The 24,748-nt window shown below is 44.1% G+C and overlaps 1 protein-coding gene across 1 annotated transcript in view; it reads left to right on the forward strand.

Moving 5' to 3' along the window:
• Positions 1–563: 563 nt before the first annotated feature.
• The window catches only part of LOC128774152 (leucine-rich repeat-containing protein 37A3-like), a 29,077-nt gene continuing 4,892 nt past the window's right edge, over positions 564–24,748 (forward strand). Inside the window, exons 1-7 of the mRNA XM_053892224.1 lie at positions 564–4,389; positions 4,540–5,560; positions 5,930–6,413; positions 8,681–8,752; positions 14,000–14,071; positions 17,926–17,997; positions 18,735–18,815. Coding sequence (XP_053748199.1) covers positions 616–4,389; positions 4,540–5,560; positions 5,930–6,413; positions 8,681–8,752; positions 14,000–14,071; positions 17,926–17,997; positions 18,735–18,815 — 5,576 coding nt within the window. The 5' untranslated portion in view covers positions 564–615. The remainder of the gene's footprint in view (positions 4,390–4,539; positions 5,561–5,929; positions 6,414–8,680; positions 8,753–13,999; positions 14,072–17,925; positions 17,998–18,734; positions 18,816–24,748) is intronic.

The following is a 24,748-nucleotide window of genomic DNA, read 5'->3' on the forward strand; positions in this document are numbered from 1 at the left end:
AACAGAGTGGTGAATTAATAATCAGCCATGGGTATTGAGAATTTAGAGGAAATGGCAACATTTTAGAATATCTGACTGTGAAGTGTGTTCTCCTCCCCATCGCCCTAACTGGTGCTTATTTTGCAGGTCAGCTACTTTTCTTGGAAGCAGTATGGCCAGGGGGAGGAAGAACGTCTCTCGGATTTAAGCTTTGAAGAGCAAGAGTTCAAATTGCTAGAGCTGGACTAGCATTTTTTAATTTCCCAGGATGCCAGGTCCTGTGGCTTCCTTGGAAGCTCTGCTCCACTCCCCCACCCTTCCACCCCTCAGAGCTGCGGGAGTGCGGGGCCACCCAGATCTGAGTCCAAGTACTACCTTGCTGTGAGCAGCCCCCCGGCCGGGGAGGGGGGGGGAGGGGGGGGGGAGTGGGGGGGAGTGGTGGCCTTTGCAGGGTGGAGGGAGGCCTGGGCCCCAAGTGATTCTGGGAAAAGGGCCCGCTCTGCTGGTGCAGAGCCCATCTCCAGGGAGCTAATAAAGGTGGCGTAAATAAAGACGTCATAAATAAAGGGTGGGACATTGGCAGGGGAGGGGCGCGCAGTTGCTAAAGGTGTGCGCGCGCATCACGGGGCTGCCATAATGGTTTGGCTCCCGCTCAGGGCCCAGCGCCAGTACCCTACTCGCCTGGGTCGCTGCGCCCCGGAGCCTCCGCCTGTCATGTCCCGGCTGCGCCTGTTGGCCCCACTGCTTCTCTTTATGTGGCAACCGTTGTGGCTGCTGGTCCAGGCAGCTCAGCCTCCGGAGTGGGCCCTGGACCCTGCCCAGCTGACTTCCGACCCCCTGGAGGCGGCTGAGACCTGGTCTTCGCGCTCCTCTGATCCCCCGCCCGAATCGCCCCAGGCACTTACACCCCCAGCTGAGCCGGGGGGCTTTAATTACCTGGGGTCCTCTGCTCCAGCCCAGATGTTGGCCCCGCCTAAGGAGTTGACCGAGACTTTGGTTCCATTGCTGGACACGGATTCGTTTGGAGAACTACCCCCAGGGCCAGATGAGGATCTGAATGACCAGCTAACCCAGCATCAAAGGCTCCCAGAGGTGGTTCCAGTGCCAGGTTGGGATCAGAATCAGACCATAGCTCCGCCTCCTCATCTCAAAAGTAAGACTAAAACTGTAGGTTTAGATCAGGCCGAAGATCACCAGTCATTTGATTCCAATATGGGTCTCCTGTATCCTGAGGAGAACCTACCTATGGGTTTCCCAGGGGGACCAGATCAACTTCCAAACTTCTCTGAGGAGGCTGAAATTCCCCCACCCTTGCAGAAGACCCCAAATCATCTAGAGTCCCCTGAGGAAGCTGAATCTTTTTTGCCCCAAGGGGAGGCTCAGGCTCAGCATCCAGAGCCCTCTGAAGAGACAGAAACATCTCTACTTGAGCAGGAGGCTCCATCTCAGCGTCCAGAGTCCCTTAAGGATGGAAATTCAGCAAACCCACAAGAAGCCCCAGCTGAGCCTTCAAGTACCCCTGAAGAGGTCGAACCTTCTTCAGTCCAGCAGGAAGCCTCAGCTCACCCTACAGAGGCCCCCGAGGAAGTGGAACCTTCTCCAACCCCCCAGGAGGCCCCTGCTCAGCCTCCAGAGCCATCTAAGGACATCATATCTCAACTGTTAGCACATCATGAAGTAAATGTGCTATCTCCAAGTCAGAGTGAAGCTCAGAAGCCAAGCTTCCCCAATGTCACTGTTAAACCTCTGGATCCTACCATAACTCTAACTCAGCCTGCGGAGCACCCTGAGGAGGCTGGACCTACCCCAGTCCAGCAGGAGGCCCCTGCTCAGCCTGCAGAGCGCCTCGAGGAGGTTGAACCTACCCCAGTCCAGCAGGAGGCCCCTCCTCAGCCTGCAGAGCGCCTCGAGGAGGTTGAACCTACCCCAGTCCAGCAGGAGGCCCCAACTCTAGTTCCAGAGTTCCCTATCGAGTATTTAACTCAACTTGCAGTAAGTGATGAGGTGACATCTCTACCTCTAGGTCAGTATCCAGATTATTTAATGTTTCCCAGGGTTATAGGTAAGCCTTTAGATGTGGAATTTACCACAACTCCAGGGCCTGATAAAGGTGTTGAATCTTCTATAGCCCAGCAAGAGGCCCCACCTCAGCCTCTTGAACATACTGAGGAAGCAGAACTTTCTCTAACCCAGCAAGAGACCTCGGGTAAGCCTCCAGAGGAGGTTGAGCCTTCAAGTGAGCAGGAGACCCCAGGTCAGCCTTCCGAGCCTCCTGGGGTGATTGATCCTTCTCTAAGGCAGCAGGAGACCCCAGCTCAGCCTTCAGTGCCTCCTGAGGAAGGTAAGCCTTCTCTAAGCAAACAGGAACCCCCAGCTCAGCTTCCAGACCGTTTTGGAGAAGCTGAACTTTCTCCAACCCAGGAGGAGGCCTTAGCTCAGCTTGCAGAGCTCCTTAATGAGGCAGAATCTTCAACCCAGCAGGAGACTCCAGCTCAGTCTCCAGGGGAGATAGAATCTTCTGCAACCCTGCAAGAGCAACCAGCTCAGCCTCCAGAGCTGCCTTCCAGGGAGGTGGAACCTTCTCCAACCCAGCAGGAGCACCCAGCTCAACCTCTATGGCATCATAAGATGACAGTTTCACCTCCAGGTCACTACCATGATCAACATTTAAACCTGCCCAATGTCAGTGTGAAACCTCCAGATGTGCAGCTTACCATGACTGCAGAACCCACTACAGAGGTGGGACCTTCTCCAGTTCGGCACGAGACTATAGCTCAGCCCTCAGTGCCTCTTAATGTGGAACCTTTTGAAACCCAGCATGAAGCCCCAACTCTGCCTCCACAGTCCCCTGAGGTTGAATCTTTGCCAGTTCAACAGGAGACTCCAACGCAATCTCCAGAATCTACCACACAGGAGAAACTTCCAACACAGCAGGAGACCCCAGTTCAGTATCCAGAATATCCTGGAGAAGTTGAACCTTCTACAACTCAGCAGGAGGCCCTAGCTCAGCAATCACAGGCCCCTGAGGAGGGTGAATCATCCTCAACCCAGGATGAGGCCCCGACTCAGCTTCCAGAGGCCCAGGAAGAGGGTGAACCTTCCCCTCTCCAGGAGGAGGGCCAGGGTCAGCACCCACAGGCCTCCGAGGGGAGTGAACCACCTACAACCCAGGAGGAGGCCCCAGTTCAGCATCCACAGACCCCTGAGGAGGTTGAACCTTCTTCAACCCAGCAGGAGGCTCCAGCTCAGTATCCTCAGGCATCAGAGGAGGGTGAGCCTTTTCCAACCCAACCAGAGACCCCAACTCAGTATCCAGAGCCCCTTGAGGGGACTGAGCCTTCTCCAGCCCAGTCAAAGGCCACAACTCAGCATCCAAATCCCCTTGGGGAAGTTAAACCTGCAACCTATCAGGAGGCCCCAAGTCAGCATCCACAGACCTCTGAGGAAATTAACCCTTCTGCCACTCAACAGGAAGCCACAGCTCAACATCCAGAGCCTTCTGGTGAGGTTGAACCTTCTCCAACCCAACAGGAGGCCCCAGCTCACTCTCCAGAGCATCAGGTGGTAACAGTTTTTCCTCAAGGTCAGAATCAAGCTCAGCTCCTGCTGTTGCCTAATGTCACTGTTAAACCTGTGGATTCCTCAGTTACCATGACCTCAGAATCCACTAATGAGGTTGAAGCTTCTCCACTCCGAGAAGAGGCCTCAGCTCAGTCTGGAGTGTCCCCTGAGCAGTTGGAACCTTCTCCAATCCAGCAGGAGGTCCCACATCAGCATCCAGCGCCCCCTGAAAATGTGGAATCTTCTCCAGTCCAGCATGAAGTCTCAACTCCACCCGAAGATTTTCCTGAGGAAATTGAACTTTCTCCAAGCCAGCAGGAGAGCTCAGCTCTGCCTCAAGTGCCTGTTGCAAGTATAGAACCTTCTCCAATCCAGCAAGAGGTCCCAGCTCAGCAACCAAAGCCCAATGAGGGGGTCGAGTCTTTTCCAGTTCAGTATGAGCATCCAGCTCAGCCTCCAGGGTCCTCTACAGATGTTGTAGCTCAGTCTCCAGTACAGCATGAGGTGACATTCTCACCTCCAGGTCCAGGTGAAGATCAGCATCCAGTGTTGCCTAATATCACAGGTAAACCTGTGGATCTGAGGATTTTCCTAAGTCCCCAGGCAACTAAGGAGGTTAAACATCTTCCAGTGCAGCAGGATGTCCCTGCTCAATCTCCTATTCCCCCTGAGAAAGTCGAATTTGCTCCAGCTCAGTCCAAGCATCTTTCCCAGTCTCCAGAGTCCCCTGAAGATGAGTCTTCTCCAGGCCAACAAGAGGTCCTAGCTCAGACTCCGGACCCCCCTAAGGCTGTGGACCCTGCTTCAGGCCAACAGGAGGCCCCAGCTCAGTCTGGAGTCCCCCAGCTGGCCCCAGCTCAGCCTTCAGAGCCTCCTGAGAAGGTAGAACCATCTCCAGTTCAGCAGGAAGTCCCAGCTCAGCCTTCAGAGCCCCCTAATGAGGCAGAATCTTCTCCAACCCCGCAGGAGGCCCTGGTTCAGTCTCCTGTCCCCCAGCAGGCCCCAGCTGTATCTCCTGAGCCCCCTAAGGAGGTAGAACCTTCTCCCACACTGCAGGAGGCCCCAGCTCAGCCTTCAGAGCCCCCTAATGAGGCAGAGTCCCCAACCCAGCAGGTGGCCCCAGCTCAGTTTCCAGTCCTCCAGGAGTCCCCAGCTATATCCCCTGAGCCCCCTAAGGAGGTGGAACCTTCTCCCACACCTCAGGAGCCCCCAGCTCAGCCTTCAGAGCCCGGTAATGAGGCAGAATCTTTTCCAACTCAGCAGGGAGCCCCAGTTGTATCCCCTGAGCCCCCTAAGGAGGTAGAACCTTCCACACAGCAGGAGGCCCCACCTCAGCCTTCAGACCCTCCTGAGAAGGTGGAACCATCTCCAGTCCAGCAGGAAACCCTATCTCTACCTCTCGAGCCACTTAAGGAGATAGAACCTTCTCTAACACAACAGGAGGTACAAGCTCAGCCTTCAGAGGCCCCTGAGAAGGTAGAACCATCTCCAATTCTGCAGCAGTCTCCAACTCAACCTCCGGAGCCCTCTAAGGAGGCAGAAACTCCTCCAGCCCAGCAGGAGGCCCCAGTTCAGCCTCCAGAGCCACCTGAGGAGGTTGTAGCACAACCTCCAGTCCATAATGAGGTGACAGTTCCACCTCTAGGACAAGAGCAAGCTCAGCATCCAAACTTGCCCAATGTTACTGTTCAGCCTGCTGACCTGGAGCTTACTGTAACTCCAGAACCTACTGTGGAGGCTGAGCAGTCTACAATCATGCAGCAGACTCTAGCTCCTCCAGAGGACACTGAGGTGACACCTCCACATCCAGAGCAGGTCCAGGCTCAGCATCCAAATTTGACTGAAGTCAGAGTTCAGCCTTTAGACCTGGAACTGACCATAACTCCAGAACCCACTACAGAGACTGAACCTTCTCTAACCATGCAAGAGACCCCAACCCAGCCTCCAGAGCCACCTAAGGAGGTTGTTCAGTATCCGTCCCAACAGGAAGTGACAGTTCCTACTCCAAGTAAGGATCAAGGTCAGCAACCAACATTGCCCAGTGTCACAGCTCATCGTGTGGACTTGGGGCTTACCATAACTCCAGAACCTACTACAGAGGCTGAACATTCTACACCCGTGAAGGAGACTACAGCTCCTCCTCCAAAGGACCTTGAGGTGACACTTGCACATCCAGAGCAGGTTCAGAGTCAGCATCCAAACCTGACTGAAGTCACAGTTCCACCTATGGACCTGGAACTTACTGTAACTGCAGGATCCAGTGTGGAGACTGAACCTTCTCCAACCATGCGAGACACCCCAACTCAGCCTCCAGAGCCACCTAAGGAGGTTGTAGTTCAATATCCATTCCAGCAGGAAGTGACAGTTCCAACTCCAAGTAAGGATCAAGGTCAGCATCCAGCATCACCCATCATCCCATTTCGTCATGTGGAGCTTACTATAACTCCAGAACCTATTACAGAGGCTGAACATTCGACAACCCTGAAGAAGACTACAACTCCTCCCCCAAAGGACCTTGAGGTGACACTTGCACATCCAAAACAGGTTCAGAGTCAACATCGAAACCTGACTGAAGTCACGGTTCCACCTATGGACCTAGAAATTCCTGTAAGTCAGCAACCAGAGTCATTTGAGACAGGTTTTCCTCCAACAACTGAACATCCTGTGGTGCATTTTGTAAACTATACCTCAGAAAAGGCATACACAACTTTAACTTGGCAACCAGAACAGAATGCCACCACAGACCTCAAAATATGTGAGCGCTGTACCTGCAAAGAGGAGACACTGTCGTGTGTTGGTCTCAGCCCACAGCAGAGGCTCCGCAGAGTGCCCGTGCTGGAGCCCGACACCTACAACGGCACCTTCACCATCTTGTAAGAATCGCCTTTACTTGTTTGTTCTCTGCCTCCTGCTTGACATGGCAGTCTCTTCCTCAATGTCGTCCTGGGCCTTCCTCATCTCCCCAACCACGTTGACTGACTTTCTGTTTTTACCTTTTCTTTGTCAACTATCCCTTATCTTCATTTTCCTTTTTACTACTGTTCGCCCTTCTCCAATCTTTTACTTGTAATTGTCCTTATTCTTTTTCCTTATCCAATTTTTAGCCCCATTATTTCATTCCTTAACCTCTACTCTCCCATTTTTGCTCCATCCTCTATAATAGGATACAACAGAGTAGTGAAGAGTAGAGATTCTGGAACTAGATTGCCTGCGTTTGGGCCGAGGTCTGTCATCTATTAGCTTTGTGACTCAGTTTCCTTTTCTGTGAAATGGAAATTACGATAGTTACCATCTCATGGGATTATGGTGAGATCTAGATGAGGTAATACATATGAAGCACTTGGATCAGTGCCTGGCGAAATATGAGTGTTAGCTGTTATTATTTTGATTCCCCAGACCTCATCTTTGACGCCCGGCCTTCCACATACAGTACTCAGTTTGGGCCCAACCCAAGAGTAAGTACTATGGGCGCCACACTAGGATGAAATCGTCTTCAGAACATGAAATGACAGGTGGGAAGAAAGGAAATGGTCATAAAAAGGGAGGTGGCATGTAATTAAGTACTAAAAGAGGTACCATGGGTGTTGGAATTCAGCAGACTCTGTAATCAGCGGAGTATGGAGGTCAGGGAGAGCTGCATGGATAAGCTAACACTTTAGCTGAGACTTAAAGAGTGGCTCTGATGTGTTAAATAGAGAAAAAATGGGTATAAGTCTAGGCAAAGGCACGGCTGCAGGAATGATCAGGAATTAAGAATTAGGTTAAGCAGTTAAAGATCCAATTACGAGAAACCTTGACTATCAGCTAGAGAGGTTTGAACGTTAGATTCTGAGTTATAGAGAGCCATTGAAAGTTTTCAAGCATGAGATATACAGACCGCTGAAACAGGATTATTTTCAGTTCCCCATATAGGCCGATCTGGAGAGGAGAGCTTGATCCAGCGAGACCAGATAGAATGTTCTAACAAAACCTGGGAATAAAGTAACAAGGGGCCGACTCAGAGTGGCTGAAAAGAGTAGAAAGAAAAGCCTTGAGAGCACTGCAAAGGAGGAAGTGACAAGATAGACTAACTGATGACAGTCGCGGGTGGGGTGTGCACGGGAAAGAGAAAACTCAGATATTACTCTGAAACTTCTGTCCCAGATAAGGAGAATGATGGAAGTTGAGGCATCTTTTACCAGGGAACACAGAGCAACCAGAAGGCTTCAGGTTGACTGGAAATGTCCACCAGGCACATGGGCAGATGGGTATCTGTTTTGAATTTATTCCTGACTCCCCTGAAAAAAATGTGTATATAAACTGACCAGGTAAGCTGTTGCTGAGGGAAGAGGACAAAACTAAAGGTAAAGATTCAAAGTCATACGCAGAGTTAGCGGTTGAAACTGAACCTCAGGCATTTAATAGCTTCTCTTAAACATGTGTAATTCATGGATACATGAATTATCATGGATACTTTTTTTTGTTTTTAATGTCACAGGTATAGAGGATAAAACGTGAAAATCCCACCCCACCCTCCCTACCACTCATAAGATAACTCCTGTCACCTTTTTGGTGTGTGTCCTTCCTTCCCATCTCTTTCCTTTGCATTTTTTCCTAATTTCCTAATGAGGGGATCCTTTTTAATTCCTTGCCCAGTGATTTGTTGCTTTTCCCTATACAATATGTCTAAGAAATCTTTCCATGTTAGTTATTCTAATTTCTAACTTCCCTTATCCTTCTAACACCTAGAGAGGTTTCAGTAGAGGGCTTCTTTACATTTGTTTGCTGATAATGGTAAATTTTTTACCATTTTTTTCGTTGAATTATTATTTTCTCATTGATTTGTGGAAGGAACCATTTTAGACACATAAGTGATTTGGGGAAAAAAAATACTTATCTCCAGAGTAATTAACAGGCGTTATCTACCCAAGGAATGGAACAAATAGGAAGTTCAGGTTCTAAGGAGCTGGCTTGTTTGTGCCAGTGGCCCCACGCTATCTCTTTATTAATTGCACCACCTGGGATGCTGATAGCCGCGGAAATTAGAAAGTTGGCATTTACTGCATTGGAATATTCCCCACAAGGTTGCCAGTGATTCTTTTATTTATTCTGTTCATTCCTTTCCTACCTATTCAAGGATCTGAACTGTGTTTCTTCACAGAAATTTCCAAGGAAACTCTATTTCTCACATTGATGAAAATGTATGGAAGGGATACCGTTGGGCTGAGAAACTGTGAGTATATTCTCTCCAAATACGAATACAAAAAAAAAAAAAAAAAAAAAACTAACTGCATTCTAAGGTCCTTCTTGGTCCAGAACTTTGAAGTCAGTAGCTCTGAGGAAAGGTGTTTCCCCTTCCATATCCCAACTCGACCTCTACCGATTGCAATTCTGTGTTAATTTTTTTTTTTAACGTTTATTTATTTTTGAAACAGAGAGAGACAGAGCATGAACGGGGGAGGGTCAGAGAGAGGGAGACAGAGAATCTGAAACAGGCTCCAGGCTCTGAGCTGTCAGCACAGAGCCCGACGCAGGGCTCGAACTCACGGACCGCGAGATCATGACCTGAGCTGAAGTCGGCCGCTTAACCGACTGAGCCACCCAGGCGCCCCATCTGTGTTTATTTTAAAAATTAAATTTGGCAGGTTCCCTTTAAAATTAGAATCAATTTCAACTTATTTTCCATTATACAAGGAATACGTGATTATAGTCTCAATATATAAAAATGAAATAACAGGGGGGCCTGGGGGGCTTATTCGGTTAAGTGTCCAACTTCGGCTCAGGTCATAATCTCAACGGTTCGTGGGTTCAAGCCCCACGTTGGGCTCTGTGTTGACAGCTCAGAGCCTGGAGCCTGCTTCGGATTCTGTCTCCCTCTCTCTCTGCCCCTCTCCTGCTCATTCATTCCCTCTCTCTCTCTGTCTCAAAAATAAATAAACATTAAAAAAATTTTTTTTGATGAAATAACAGATCTAGTGAACACCTGCCTTATGTTCTAATCCCCCCACTGCTGGGATAGCCACTACTCTGGATTTAGTATATATCCTTCCAGACCTTTTTCCATGCATTTGCCTACATACATATTTACAGCAAAATAGGTTTGTTGTGTGATTTTCTTATCTTTTTTTTACATAAATTGTAACATCCTACAACTCGATTCTTTTGCTTCGTGGTATGTCTTAGACTTTTTTTCTTCCAGTACACAGAGGGTTACCCCATCCATGCAAGCTGCTGCATAATATTCCATAGTATGAGTGTATTACGATTTAGTAATTCCCCTCCTGATGGATGTTTAGGCTGTGTCCAGTTTTCTTATTACATGCATTGCTGCATGGACCACCTCATACATGCATCTTTGTGTACGTGGGTGGGTATTTCTGTAGAATAGATCCCTGGAAATGGAACTGTTGGGATGAAGACGATGTCGATATATACAATTTTAATTGCCCTCAAAAAAGGTGTGCCAATTTACACACCAATCCATACACCATGACAGCATTCATTTCCTCCTACCCTCCCACTCTTGGATATTCTCCATTTCTTGGCTGATCTGGTGGGTGAATAAAATGGGTCCCTTCTGAATTTGAATTTTTCTGATTACGTATACATTTAAATATCTCTGTATGTTTCCTGGGCATTTGTGTTTCTTGTCTGAATTTTCTGTCCTTTGCCAATTTTTTTGTTATCTTTTTTTTAAATTGATTTGTAGAAAAAGTCAGTGTAGACACAAGTAATTTTGGAAACAATATTATACTCAAAGTAACTGACTGGCATTTTTCATGACAGATTGTGTGTCATATCATTAGTTCAACTTGGGTAGATAAGTCATAAATGACTTCTGAATTAATAATAAAAGACATAACAGTCATAGTAATCTAAATGTAGGGATTATGATCCCCCTAAAGTAGATTCCCCCCTGCCCCTTAGTCTGATAACCTTACTGGTAAGGGACAAATGGTAGAACAAGGTAGTTGTTTTCTTATGAATTTTATGAATTTCTTAAATACTATATATAGTTTATATTTTCTCATGATAGTATCTAACTTGGAGATCTTATTTCCCAAACTTGTAAGAAAAATGAAAGTAATTTGGCACAAGGAACAAGAGAGAGTGGAGAGAGTGGGTAGGCTGAGGGACAGGGGTAGGAGAAAAACTTTGAATTGTGTATTATATACCTTTGGAATTCTGAGCCATGCAAATATATATTACCTATTAAAAAAAATAAACTGAAATTAAAAAAATATTTTTTGAAAAGCGTGTATTTGGTAGTTTATATACTAGAAGATGAATCTGGTAAGATTTGATGATTCTTAAAAAATTTTTAAATGTTTATTTATTTTTGAGAGAGAGAGAGAGAGAGAGAGAGAGAGAGAGTGAGTGAGCAGGGAAGGGGCAGAGAGAGAGGGAGACACAGAGTCCAAAGCAGGCTCTAGGCTCCGAGCTGTCAGCACAGAGCCTGATGTGGGGCTCGACCCCACAAACTGTGAAATGATGACTTGAGCCGAAGTCAGACACTTAACCAACTGAGCCACCCAGGTGCCCCAAGATTTGATGATTTCTAATTCAGCTTGAGGGTTATGCCTTGTAAGACAGAAGTTTTTAACTATGGGTCAATAGTCCCCTGGGGCAGGATTTTTAACCTTTTTTTCTATATATCAAATTTTAAAAAAAATTTTTTTTAACATTTATTTATTGCTGAGAGACAGAGCATGAACAGGGGAGGGGCAGAAAGAGAGGGAGACACAGAATTGGAAGCAGGCTCCAGGCTCTGATCTGTCAGCAGAGAGCCCAATGTGGGGCTCGAACCCACGAACCGTGAGATCATGACCTGAGCTGAAGTTGGACACTTAACAGACTGAGCCACCCAGGCACCCTTCTATATATGTATTGATGATCTGCAGAAGCTTATGTTCTTGGGATAATGTTTTCAAATGTATAATAAGTTAAAATATATAGGAAAAGGAAATTATGTGGAAATAGAGTTTTCAAAAATTTTTTAAAAAGATTAGTGATATAGCAATAAATCTGCTTCTGTTAGAATATTAAATAACAAAATATAATGGTACGCCTACTAACTATTATAACTTCAAGGTACTGATGAGAATAAATGATATTTTGAGATATCCACGCCAAATATGTGATATGAAAATATCTGATTTCTGCTGGGGACCAAATTAACTACACTAATCTGTGGTTTGTTGCCTGCATTCATAATGGAAGGAAATGCTAATTCTAGTTAGAGGTTTGTGAAAATAGAGATGTGATTCTATTTCCCATCCAAGTTTGGCACCCACAAATTCAGTCCATTCTATTCACGGACCTGAGCCCTAAAGGGATGGTCTGCAAATTGAAATCGCATGCACACCTTTGCACGTATTCAAGAAAGTACAGTTTTCTAGGGAAAGGGTCCATTCCATAGCTTTTATGAAATTCTCAAAAGGTTCTTGTCTCAAAAGATTGAGTCACAAATTGGGGTGGAGGTGGAGAAAGACATTTGTTTTCCTGTGAAGTTGTACTTATTCTCATAAATGATGATAAATGAATGATTTGTTTTAATTAAAAGTAGTATATTTGCAAATTGATACCTGTCACTTTCTGAATTCATTCAACAAATATTTATGGAGCATCTCCTATGTCCCAGGAACTGTTTTACATGCCAGGGATATAAGCTCAAGAACAAAACTGACCAAATATCCCACTTGTCAAGGGGTTTACAAATATATAATATAAAAACAAATATGTAAATATAATAAATACATAGAATTTCAAGTATTGGTAAGAAATCAGTGGCCAGATCTCTCAAGTTTTCTAATTTATTCAACGACCGTTTCTGCTGCTCATAGACTGAGTTTTTTACTAATGATAATACTTTTCATTCATATAATCTTGAGTTGGTTCTTTTTATTAGATGTACTGTTTACCTCTGTCTGAGGATATATTAATGATGCCATTCTAAATTTTGTATACTGTTTATTTTTGAGAGAGAGAGAGAGTGAGAGACAGAGTGCAAGTTGGGGAGGGGCAGAGAGAGAGGGAGACACAGAATCTGAAGCAGGCTCCAGGCTCTGAGCTTCAGCACAGAGCCCAGTGCAGGGCTTGAACCCATGGACTGCAACCTGAGCCGAAGTCGGATGCTTAACCGACTGAGCCACGCAGGTGCCCCATTAATGTTGGTATTCTCAAATCCTTTTGTGTTTTCTCTGTTAACTGTGTCATTGACTATAAGCTGTTATATTTGTTTTTTATTTTCTGTCCTGAATAGAATTGGCTTTCTCACTCCATTTGGTCATTCCTGAGTGCAATTTATCTTTGTAGTTGAGATTTGACTTGCTTCTGTTTTCTGGTCCTAAGGAAGAGGTGAAATGAACCACGGGGCTTGTTATTGGTGACAGGTCCCCCTGAGAGTTAAAGAAGAGGTGGGAGGTGACTTCTAATGGCTAGTCAGAGTGTATACCCTTCCTCCAGGGTTCTGGGACCCTGCCCCCTTCTAACACCAATGGCTCCTGCCTGGAAGAAAACACCCTTTGCTGCCAGATCCAAGGAGGAAGGATGTGGGGTTGATGTGCTGTCCTTGGTCCTACTGCAGTATCCCAGCTAATCACCCTGTAGGTGGCTCCAAGGCATTTCTGGTGGGGAGTGTTTGTAGAGCTACTCCCTTGGCTTTGAGCTAAGGTTGTGGATTTTCTAATTGTATCTTTTCTAATCATCCTTAGGGACTTTGGTGGAGTTTGGAGTTTGGTAGAGACTTGGCATGTTTCAATCTGCCAGCTTGAAATAGCACAACCTCTTAGGAAGACAATTTTGTACCCCTGTTAAATCCTGGAGAAACTTAGGCAAATGTGTACTAGGATATAAACAGAAAAATGTCCAAAGCAGCACTGTTTATAATAACTGAAAATTAGAAAAATCTAGTATCCACCAACAGTAGAATGAACAAATAGTGTTACACGGGTATTTACTCTATAGTTATTAAACTGAGCATTTATGTTATGTGCATTTTATGCACATTTTTAGTTCTCACAGATATTTTTTAGATGGGGAAAAAAATTAGATGGCTTTACTTGTAGCACTGATATGGTTATAAATAGGGCTTCCACAATAAAATTGGGGAAAAGAGAGGAGGAAGTGGCAGTTCTGTCCATGTTTTTGCCACTCAGGGCTGGGTTCTAACAGAGATTTTGTGATCCAGAGAGTAGGCATTAAATGTACATTTTGGTGTGAAGAGTGGATAGGGGTGTGTGTGTGTGTGTGTGTGTGTGTGTGAGAGAGAGAGAGAGAGAGAGAGAGAGGGAGACAAAGGAGTATGTGAGAAGAAAAGATTTGAATCAAACAGCAGAGATCACCATCCCTACATTAAATAAGAATTAGTGTATTTGGTGGCACCATTACCCAGGTTTCTCTCACATCTAGCGGTCCTGTGTAGCAAATAGTTGTAGTTATTTTTGCATTTTGACCCAGAAATGACCTTTTCATTTTGCAGAATTCTCAGGGACAATTATCTGACCGAATTACATAAAGACACATTTGAAGGCCTGCTATCCCTCCAGTATTTGTAAGTTAATCAGTTCATCATTTATTATGAGTTTTTAGTTATATTATTTATTAAAAAATACAGGGTTCAAATTGGATAATTGCAACAATTTCTTCTAACAGTGGAATTCTATAATTCTCTATAGTGGAATTCTATAATTCTCTCTATTAAATTCTATAACTCTGTAAGTCTGTGGGGACCCAGCCCATCTCTAGCATTAAATACCTCCTATGCATTTTCAACTTTTTAATTTTATAGACAAGATATAGGAAAAAGCCCTTCAGTTGTAGAGGAAAAGGGGTAATGAAGTCTGAGCAATTATGGACACCCATATGAACCTTGTTATGTAAGTGTTCATATACCATCTGCTTTTATTTATATTTATTATTTATGGCCCATGGATCAAATCCTGTGTATGGTCTGTCTTGATACAACCTATGAGTTCAGAATGATTTTCATGTTCTTAAAGGGCTGTAAAAGAGAAAAGAAGAGAAAGAAACAGAGAATATGTGACAGAGACTGTATATGGCCTGCAAAGCCTAAAATATTTACTGTCTGGCCTTTACAGAAAAGGTTTGAAAAAGTTGGCTTAGTAAAATGAGAGGAATTGAAGTTAACCTCAAATTGTCACCTACAAGACAAGAAAATATAGAACACTTACATTAATTTGAATGCCATTAACCCAGAATTTTTAAATAATTTAATCTAAATTAAATATTTAAATATTAAATATTTAACTAAGCAGGTGAATTATGTAAGCAGTATTACCAAGTACATATTAAATTATTAAGAGATTAAGGATTTCAGTGTGGGAAATTTTATTAGTTTATTTTTTTATTATTATTTTTTATGTCATTTATTGTTAAGTTAGCTAACATACAATGTGCACTTGGCTTCAGGAGTAGATTCCTGTGATCAATGTGGAAATTCTTATGCCACCATAAAAATAGATGTTTAAAATGATGGTTAAGGGGTTGGGGCTCCTGGGTGGCTCAGTTGGTTGGGCGTCCGACTTTGACTCAGGTCGTGATCTCACAGTTTGTGGGTTCGAGCCCCGTGTCGGGCTCTGTGCTGACAGCTCAGAGCCCGGAGCCTGTTTCAGATTCTGTCTCCCTCTCTCTCTGCCCCTCCCCCACTCATGCTCTGTCTCTGTCTCTCTCAAAAATAAATAAACATTAAAAAAATGATGGCTAAGGGGCACGTGGCTGTCTCAGTCATTAGAGTCTGCAACTCTTGATCTCGAGGTTGTAGGTTAGAGCCCCATGTTAGGTATAGAGATTACTTAAAAAAAATGAAACCTTTAAAAATATAATGATGGTTAAGTGGTATAGTTAGAAATGTTTACACTAAACAAACATCAGAAATGCCTCTAACTTTGCTAATTACAGAATAAACATCTCTCCAGCCTCATTGTCAAGGAAGAAATGTTTGCATATATCTCTGTACATTAGACATACAGAGATACTAATGTTCTTTGCTATGGAGGTTCAGTGTTTATTCTTTGTCCATGCCATGCAAAGCTGTGTATTTCATTAATCCTTTTTAAAAAATTTTTTTAATGTTTATTTATTTTTGAGAGAGAGAGAGACAGAGTATGAGCAGGGTAGGCACAGAGAGAGAGGGAGACACAGAATCCGAAGCGGGCTTCAGTCTCTGAGCTGTTGGCCCAGAGCCCAATGCGGGGCTCGAATTCATGAGCAGTGAGATCATGACCTGAACCGAACGAAGTCAGATGCTCAATCGACTAAGCCATCCAGGCGCCCCTCATTAATCCTTATTAATGATGTGCTTTAGAAAATAGATTCTTCTTGCAAATGTGGAAGGCTTAAGGGTAGTGAGTAAAAAGAATCTCATATGACACTAAAAATAGCCCTTCAAATTATCAAACCTTCCAAGTCTTAGGGGACAACCACTTTGTATTGGTCTTCTTGGCTACCTCTGCCCTCTGGGCTCCAAACGTTACAAACACAGTTTGGAGAAAACCAAAAGAGACAAACTGCGCAATGGATAGGGCCTTTCATTATTTCTACTATGAGGTACTTTGTAAGCCAATTATTTCATGTCAGGTGAAGTGTTCTCATTCATTCATTCAAAAAAAATGTGAATCAAAACCTAAAAAAGAATGTGACAGGCCCTATGCCCAGTACCATAGGCACGCAGATGGTTAAGACAGGCTTCCCACCCTTGTAGGAACTCATGATTTCACAGGGAAAATAAACAGAAGCTTAAACCATAATGCCTAAGCACTAAATGGATGATGAAGCACTGACAAAGTGCAGAAGAGGGAGCCACAAAGTCGTAAAACGACATTTCTTTTCAGTCGTTTTGCTCCTTCTACTCACTACCCAGCTGTTAATTTATTTTATAAATATTTGAGTTTGTTCTTTGTCCATGCATCAGTTTTAAACACAGTAGACAACGCAGATGAGCAAGACTAGTCCATACTTTCATGGAGTTTATGCCCAGAGGAAATGGAATGCCAGAATAACTATATTAAGAAGAAATTGGGGCACCTGACCGGCTGAGTCAGTAGAGCATGCGACTCTTGATCTCAGGGTCGTGAGTTCAAGCCCCAGGTTGGGCGTGAAGTCTACTTTAAAAAATTAAAAGAAGGAGAAGAAGGAGGAGGAGGAGAGGGGGAGGGGAAGAAATGGATTTGGGCAATGAGAAGTATAAGTTGTTTTTGGAACACAGAAGAGGGGGGGAAGACTTCAAGTTGGATCAGGGAAGTTACTAGAGAAATACTGTTTGAACAGAACCTTGAATGGCTATGACGTATCATCAGATAGACATCTTGGGAAGAATATGCTTGCAAGATAGAGTGAGTGAAAGGCAAAATGCAGGAGAAATTTCTTTGGTATCTGTAGAGTAGGAAACTAGAGCCGGATTTAGGATTTTGAAGGCCTTGGATAATATGCCAGGCTACCGTGTTATCACAGCAGTGCTCTAGGACAAACTTTAGACTGCACCAGGGTCACCGGGAGGCCTTGTCAGAACACAGGTTCCACCTCCACAGTTCCTGATTCACTCAGTCCAGAGTAGAGCTGAGAATTTGCATCTTGAGTAAGTTCCCAAGTGACTCTGATATTTGAGAACCACTCCTGGAGAATTAATCTGGTGACTGTGTGCAGTATAGATTAGAATGGGAGAGACCAGAGATGAAAATGCCAGTCAGAAGATGGTGGTACCCATGTAGGTGGAAAGTGAGGGACTCGGCTGAAATCCATGGAAATAAGAGGGTCAACCATAATCAAGAATGGGTGTTTCCAAATAAAAATCCAGGACCATGTTGTTTTTTTGTTGGCCCCACTTGCAGCTGAAGCAATTGATAAATTCATAGACCGTTTAGGCAACGTACAACCAAAAATAAATTTCTATTAATATGATAATATAATTCTGAGTTCGTTCAAAGTTAGGTATTGATTAGAGGAGTAACTTCTTTTCAAGTTAAATGAAAAGGTATCTTTTACCTCTTCTGGTATTGACTTGGTGTCAAGAAATAGAACTAAACCAGGAAGGTGTGCTAATGTGAGAATATCCCTTTTAATATTAGAAATTATATGTGGAGATCACAACTTTGAGCTCATAATTTAGAAATTGATGAGGCCACAAACAGTCATTTAATCAATTCTTCTGCTCTCAGGAAAGATTACTTCCAAGATCTATCAAGATCTATAGTTGTATATTTTATGTATGAAGATCACAAAGGTGAGACTCTTAAGAAAGGTGAGGACAGGGTTAGGGGCTCTGGAAGGTTCAAATAACAATTCCTAATACTCAGAGTTTAGCCAAAAGCTACTTATTCAATACTACCATCCTACTAATTAGATATCTTATAGCTAATTGAGGCAATATTTTCCTTTTCCTTTTCCTAGAGATTTATCCTGCAATAAAATACAATCTATTGAAAGACGTACATTTGAATCACTACCTTTTTTGAAGTTTATGTAAGTTACAAATATAAATTCATTATATTTGGAATTTGTATTAAACTTAATTGTAAACCTCTTTGTTATTCATTTGGAATGAATGAAACTTTATTAGTCGAAAGCTACTAAAATTATGTAGCAAATCTTTTTTGTCTGTGGCAAAGTTTGGTGTGAGAGTTATTATAGAGATCAGAGTGAATCGTTCTAGAGCAGCAGTTCTCTGCCAGGGTGATTTTGCATCCAGGTGACACTTGGTAGTGTCTGGAGACATTTTTGATTGTCAGACTGTAGATGTGCTCCTGGCATCTAGTGGGTGGAGGCCAGGGCTGCTGTCACACCCTACAGTTCACAGGGCAGCACCCCCCCCCCCCATAACAAAGATTATCCAACCATAAATCTCAACAGTGCTAAAGTTGTGAAACGTTTTTCTAGAGAAATAAACTTACTTCTCTAGAAAAAAATACTTACTTAACACAAGTATTTATTGAGCATTTACTGATTTGTATCTAATGCACCACATGTATAAACATGAAAGTATAAATCTTTCATGCAAATATTTTTTTAAAAAGGCAAGTATCTTTCATAGTGAGATTTCTTTAGTGTATGGAGAGAGTATTGTGGTTATGTTTCATTATCTATAAATTAGAATCACTGCCAAAGGATAAATATTCTGAAAGAATATCTTTTTTTTCTCTTTGTTTGTGTCTTGTTTTGTGTGTGTGTGTGTGTGTGTGTGTGTGTGTGTGTGTGTGTAGAAATCTTCGTTGCAATTTACTCACCGAACTGAGCTTTGGAACATTTCAGGCCTGGCATGGAATGCCGTTTTTACACAAGCTGTAAGTGAAATAGAAAATGAATACATGTAAAAAAAAAAACAAAAAAAAACTACATGTAAAAATATCATACAGTGATTGGTTAGGTGTGTGTTAATAAACCCAGTATGAATTCTGGAAAGTAGGTCTTAAAATCCATTTTTTTTTTTCAAATGAGGAAACTAAGGTACAAAGAGGCCAAGGGACTTGTCTTAACTCCTAAATGGCACTCTCTGCCCTCCCTCGTACCCAGCTTTGTGTGGGCAATGAAAGCCCCAAGCAAGTAACACCCAAGTCAGTATTATCATGGGAATTCGTGACAGTGATGCTTCCCCAAGGTGTGCATGGTCCTTGAAATCCACTTTTGAATTTAACTTTGATTCCTGCTCATGTGCAAGTTTCCTATGCAAAAGAGAACTTCAAAGAACTAAGTTTAGCACAGAGTTCTCCAGGCAGCAAAAGGTGTGGGTGCTTCTTGAGCCATCAGGAAAGCAGAAAGAACTCCTGAATGCCTGCCACAGGGCACTGCTCTCCATGTGTTTTCTTTCCTGACCACTCTTCAATTAAGAAGTGTGTTATTCCCTTTCAGCCGGAAAATTCTGTGATTTCTCTGTAAAAAAGCAAATCATACTGGACATGTTCAGTGGCCTGAGGGGGATTTTTAGACTCAAGGTTGAAGACCCTCCTCTAAAGCAGACGCTGGAAAAGACTGTCTTACTGTCTTGTGGTTCAGAAATCCGATTTCACAACTTATCTTCCATTAGATGAAAGTGTTTACGGTGTGTCCGGAGCTGGAGTAAGTTCCTGCGGGTGCCCAAGAGCAGGGGCCTCCTCTCTCCTCTCATTAATTTGCTGATGCCTAACTTGGGGAAAGAATACTGAGGGTCAGTTTTTTGTTTTGCCGGCATGCCAGAGAACGGGCTCATTGAGTTTCTCCACCAAGAGGTTTTAGTGGTGTCAATATAATGTCTTAAAACTCACCACCTCTACTAAGCATCTTATAACACCGAGAGTCTCTTCTAAGAATCTGAATTTCATAGTTATGTAGCCAATACAGGACAAAATAGGGTGGAATCCGTTGATAACAATGAATGAATTCATTGAAAAACACTCAGTGCCACGCGCACTCTGTGTCGACAGTGTACTAAGTACTGGGGGTACAAAGAATACACAGGGACTGTCCCCAAGAATCTTTCATACTGGAAGGAGAAAAAGATGGCCGTTGATGGGAAAACGTATGTGAGCCATGCTGGCATCAGTGCAGCAGGGTAACGAGCTAGGGGGTGACAAAGTAGGGGATGGTTGTGGAATAGAAAAGATTTGTCGTGGACAAGGCAACAACTTGCTTGTGTTGAGTTTTCACGTTCATCTTGATGAAGTTTTGGGGAGATGGTGGGGAGTCGGGAGCCGACGGCCAAGAAAGAATTCTTGAACATGTCTTTGGTGCAAAAAGGCGATTTTATGAAAGCACAGGGACAGGACCGTGGGCAGAAAGAACTGCACTGGGGTTGTGAAGAGTGACAGGTTATATGCTATGGAATTGGGAGGTCAAGTCAAAAGGGAAGTCTCCAGAGGGACTGTGATATGTGAAAGAGGACTCCTAAGATACCAGAGGCCTTGCTATTGTCAAGCTAAGGTTGTTTTTCCGTCTAGCAAAGCATTAAGACAGTAGGGAGTTCCTGGAGAAATATTTTATTTGCCTGCCTCAAGTATCTGTCAATAGGCTGCAGGTTATAAGGAAATTTAATTTTACCTGAGATTTCCTTCTTGCCTTTGTTCCCCATATCACTATGGAGGGGTGATGTTGGGGCTCCAGGAAGCTGATTCTGTAGGTTTCTGGCGATTAGGCTATTGATAAGATTGCCTTTTTCTTGTAATTTACTAAGATATTTGTAAACTGATGGAAACTCCTATCTTGCCCGACTGAGATCTCTTATCAGTTAACCATTTGTTTTCTTTCCTTTCCTTTGTCCTCGAGCAGCCAGAATCACACATATCCCACCTGGGGCGGGGGCATGTGCTAACTTGTATTTTGCCCTCAACTTGCCTCATGCTCCCTCATCGATCTTACATGACAGAAAAAGGTAATTAAAGAACCAGAGCTAGCTGGTATTGAGAATAAATTAATACTCATGTCATGTGTGTTATGCCCAGAATTCGTGATCCCCAAATACCGCCAGGGAGCCGAGTCCGATGTAAAAGCAAAAGAGCCTTTATTCGAGCTAGCTCGAGCTCAATCCCCTACCTGCACTGATGCAGAGGTGAGATACCGGGGAGAGAGAGCCAGTTTCAAAAGGACAAAGGTTTTATGGGGGCCTAGGGGCAGTTGGTGAGGTAATGGCTGTGGCCTCAGCTGATTGGCTGGGGAAGGGTCCTGGGGAAGAGTGCTGTTAGGCAGTTGGGGGGGGGGGTTACTCAAGGGGAGGAGGTGTGGTCAAGGTGAAGGACACAGAACAAGATGGAGTCAGCCGGCGTAGGCCCACCCTTTCAATGTGGTTTGAATAGAGCTGTACTACTAAAACGAATTCACAGTTAACTTCCAAAAAATTATCACAGTACAGTAAGTGTGTATTGGAGGTTGGGCTCCTTGTTTGGGGCCAAACTTTTCTTTTCTTTTTTCTTTTTAACGTTTATTTATTCTGAGAGAAAGAGAGCATGCGCAAGGGAGATGCCATCCCGTGAATTCAGTCACGTTATTACCTATGTGACTTAATTACTGGGGTGTTTATAAGTTGAAACAATATTTTCTCCAGCATTAAATAAGTTTGTAAACCTTTTGGGCCCCAGCTGAGGTGGATTTATCTTGAACTGACTGAAGCTTAAACTTCAGGTCTTCTCACTTACATAGGCCCCTTCCGAAGTCTTGGGAGGGACCCTCGCAGTTCCTGTACGCATAATTTTGCATGTTTTGATGAGGCAGGATTTCCCAAAGTAGATGAGGTCCAGACCCTACAAGGCCTCGATTCACCCCTGGGTTTCAGGTAATTCTATCTCAGTAAGTTTTTTGAATGAAGCCTCTTAAGTTATTGATAAACACTGAGTGAACACGTTAGCGGTGTGGTAAAGTCTATTTTGAATCTGAAATCCACCTCAAAGCCATGCCAAGAGTTTATTAATAAGGTACCACTTTTTGAATGGTAGTAATAATCCTATTTCTTTCAGATGAAATCAGGAATGAAATATATTATGGAAAACCAACAGTGGTTGATAATCCTAAATGTTAAGTATACTTTTTTTTTCCTGACTTTAAAGTGCTTCTCCTTCATTCACCTACACAGGTGCAGACCGATGGCTTATTTTAAAAAATTCACTTCATTGCTTCTAACAGTACGAGCTCCATGAGTTTAGAAGCCGAAGGACTCTACGATGTAGAAAGGCTGTACCTTATCGGGATAGAGCACATTCACATGCTGGCTCGTCTGTGGCGCATCAGTATTGTGCCAAGAACATAAGCTCTAAGGGAGAATAAGGAAAATCTAAGCCTTACCCCTTTTGAATTATTGTTGAGAATATCGTTGAGGTAGGTGTGGCCACCCTCTGAAGGCAAAGTCGAGCCGCAGTCACAGAGACGCCCTAACGCTCCCCCAGTCAACCGCCATCTGCTTCCTTTTAGACGGCTGCGTGCCCACACAAGTTGACACACTTCAGGATATTGTCATCGCTTTTTGGTATGTACTGGAAATCCTGACAGCTTCTTCTCAGATTCAGAAAGGCATCAACGTTAAGGATGAAGATGACAACTCAGGGCTGTCCTTTTGGGGTGATTTAGGGTAACTTTTATTATTTTCCGTGTGTGGTAGTTCAGAAGCTTTGCGATAGTCATACCCAACTGTTACTTTTCTTCTCCCAGCTGCATCTGATTCTCCCCACGTATATGCCAAGGCATCTTCTTTCTCTGGGAAGCATGGTAGTTGCTCCTCTGCCCCATATCATTTCTTTAATACCTACCTCTGTTAGGTATTTACTGCGCTCCGGCACTACGCTGAGACCTTTCGCTTGTGCTGCAAGTAAGACAGTGTGTCTTAAACTCTTAGAATAGAGCTTGGCACGTGGGAAATGCTCCGGATGTGGCCCCTCACACGGCACTTCATTTTCGTTTTTCCAGCAACTCTTGTGATACAGGTAGTATCATCCTCATTTCGGGGATGAGGAAGTTGAAACTCAGAGACATCGGGTGACTTGCCTAGGTTCACACTGTCAATAAGTGACAGAACCACTTAAGAAGCTTCGCGAGTAATACAATTCCGCATTCCCTGGCACTAGGTAGGACCTGAATGACAACCGGCCTTTTGGGCGTCGTCCCTTGGAGTCAGCTTCTCACTGGAATAGGACCTTTCGAGCAGGGAGCTCCTTTTCCCTATGCTTCGGGAGCTCCTGGCCATGCCACCTATGGGCATCCCCAGGCTTCCTGCTCACCGCCTGGTGCAAATATCACATCGTCACTGCTAGGCACCCACTCTGTGCCCAGCCTTATGCTAGGTGCTTTGCACATGCTCTTTCCTTTAATCCTCAAATTGCCTTATGAGGTAAATGCTGCTAAAAAGACTCGGAGACGTTCGTTACTTAAGTCCCTTCACCAGGAAGTGACAGCCAGAATTCAGACCTAGGTCTGCCTGATTCCGGGGCCCTTGCTTCTTGGGCTGTTCCTCAGTGCCAGAAACTCCTCTTCAAGGCTGTTCTCAGAACTTGAATTAAAACATGGGCTCACCATTTCAGATTCTTTAGGCTTCGCCCCTCCCCCCGCCCAACCCCTGAGAGAGGATCTACGTGATGCCGTTAGATGTCTTGTATTGAGGAGCTTCGCATGGGGAGTCATGTTCTCATGGCTCATGAACCTATGTAGATGAATAAAGGAAAGGGGTTATTCTATCCCCAAGTACTTCAAACATACTGGAATAGGGTCTAGATCACTCTACTTATTTCTTCAACTGCTTTCCTCCAAGGAGCCAGTTTTCCCTCCATGCCTTGGGATTCCAGCATAGAGAGTTTGGAGTCTGTCCTATTTGAAATGTATTTTCACTGCCTGCTTTGGACATTTTTTCAGCTAAAGCTGTTAGGATTTCAGTACATTCAGGACAGTGGTGACAAGCTTCAGTCCTCAAGTCTTCTCTGTCTCCTCAGTTAATAGAAAGGAAACGTAGCCCATCTGTCTGGACCTCTGTAGAAGAATTTGGAGAAAAAAAAAATAACACGTAAGAAATGTTCCCTTATTTTGTGAGCTACCTTTAGTCTGTCCCGTTGCTCTGCAACGGAAAGCTTTTGCAAAAATACTTGAGTTTTCCTCTTCAAATAAGATAGAGTTTTTTAAAAAACAAAAAAATATCTAGAACAGTATTTCTTCAACTTTGATTATGAGACAGTCTTTGAGGATAACTGTTGTTATGTTTTACTCCCATAAAGATAAGCCCACGAATATCCAAAAGCCAATAGACTGAGTCAGCACACGTTTTATCTGTAAAATGAGGGAATTGAACGGAAATGGAGATGATGTCTAGTGCAGCGTCCACCGTTCGTTCGTATCGCAGTCTGTGGAAAGACAATTGCTGTCGGTCCAGCAGATGTAACCTGTCGGGTCAGTTCTCATTCTCCCCTTGGCTCAGGCACAATAGCTCCATGAAGAGAAGGCGGCACTAAAGACAGGAGGAGATAGGATAACTTGGAGTGGCCTGTATTTTGTTTTCACTACAGATAAACACAGGGCATTCATCTCAGCAGGAGGGCTGCCTGGGTAAGAGGAAGCACCGAGCCGATGGGTATAAGGCCATGGGTGAGCTACCAGGAAAGAGGGGGGGACAGTGGGGGTAGAGCACTGAGATAGTTGGGGGAAGGATAACAAACTACTAAATTGTTTTGGCTGCATAATTCTTCATAGTCTTTCTTAATAGGGAGCCAGGGGGGCGGGGCGGGGGGGGGGGGGGGAGAAGTGGGCAGGGGAAGACACACACGTGGAAGAGGTT

Source organism: Panthera pardus, unplaced genomic scaffold (genome assembly GCF_024362965.1).
Source record: "Panthera pardus isolate Hobbes unplaced genomic scaffold, ASM2436296v1 HiC_scaffold_3, whole genome shotgun sequence".
NCBI classification, from domain to species: Eukaryota; Metazoa; Chordata; class Mammalia; order Carnivora; family Felidae; genus Panthera; species Panthera pardus.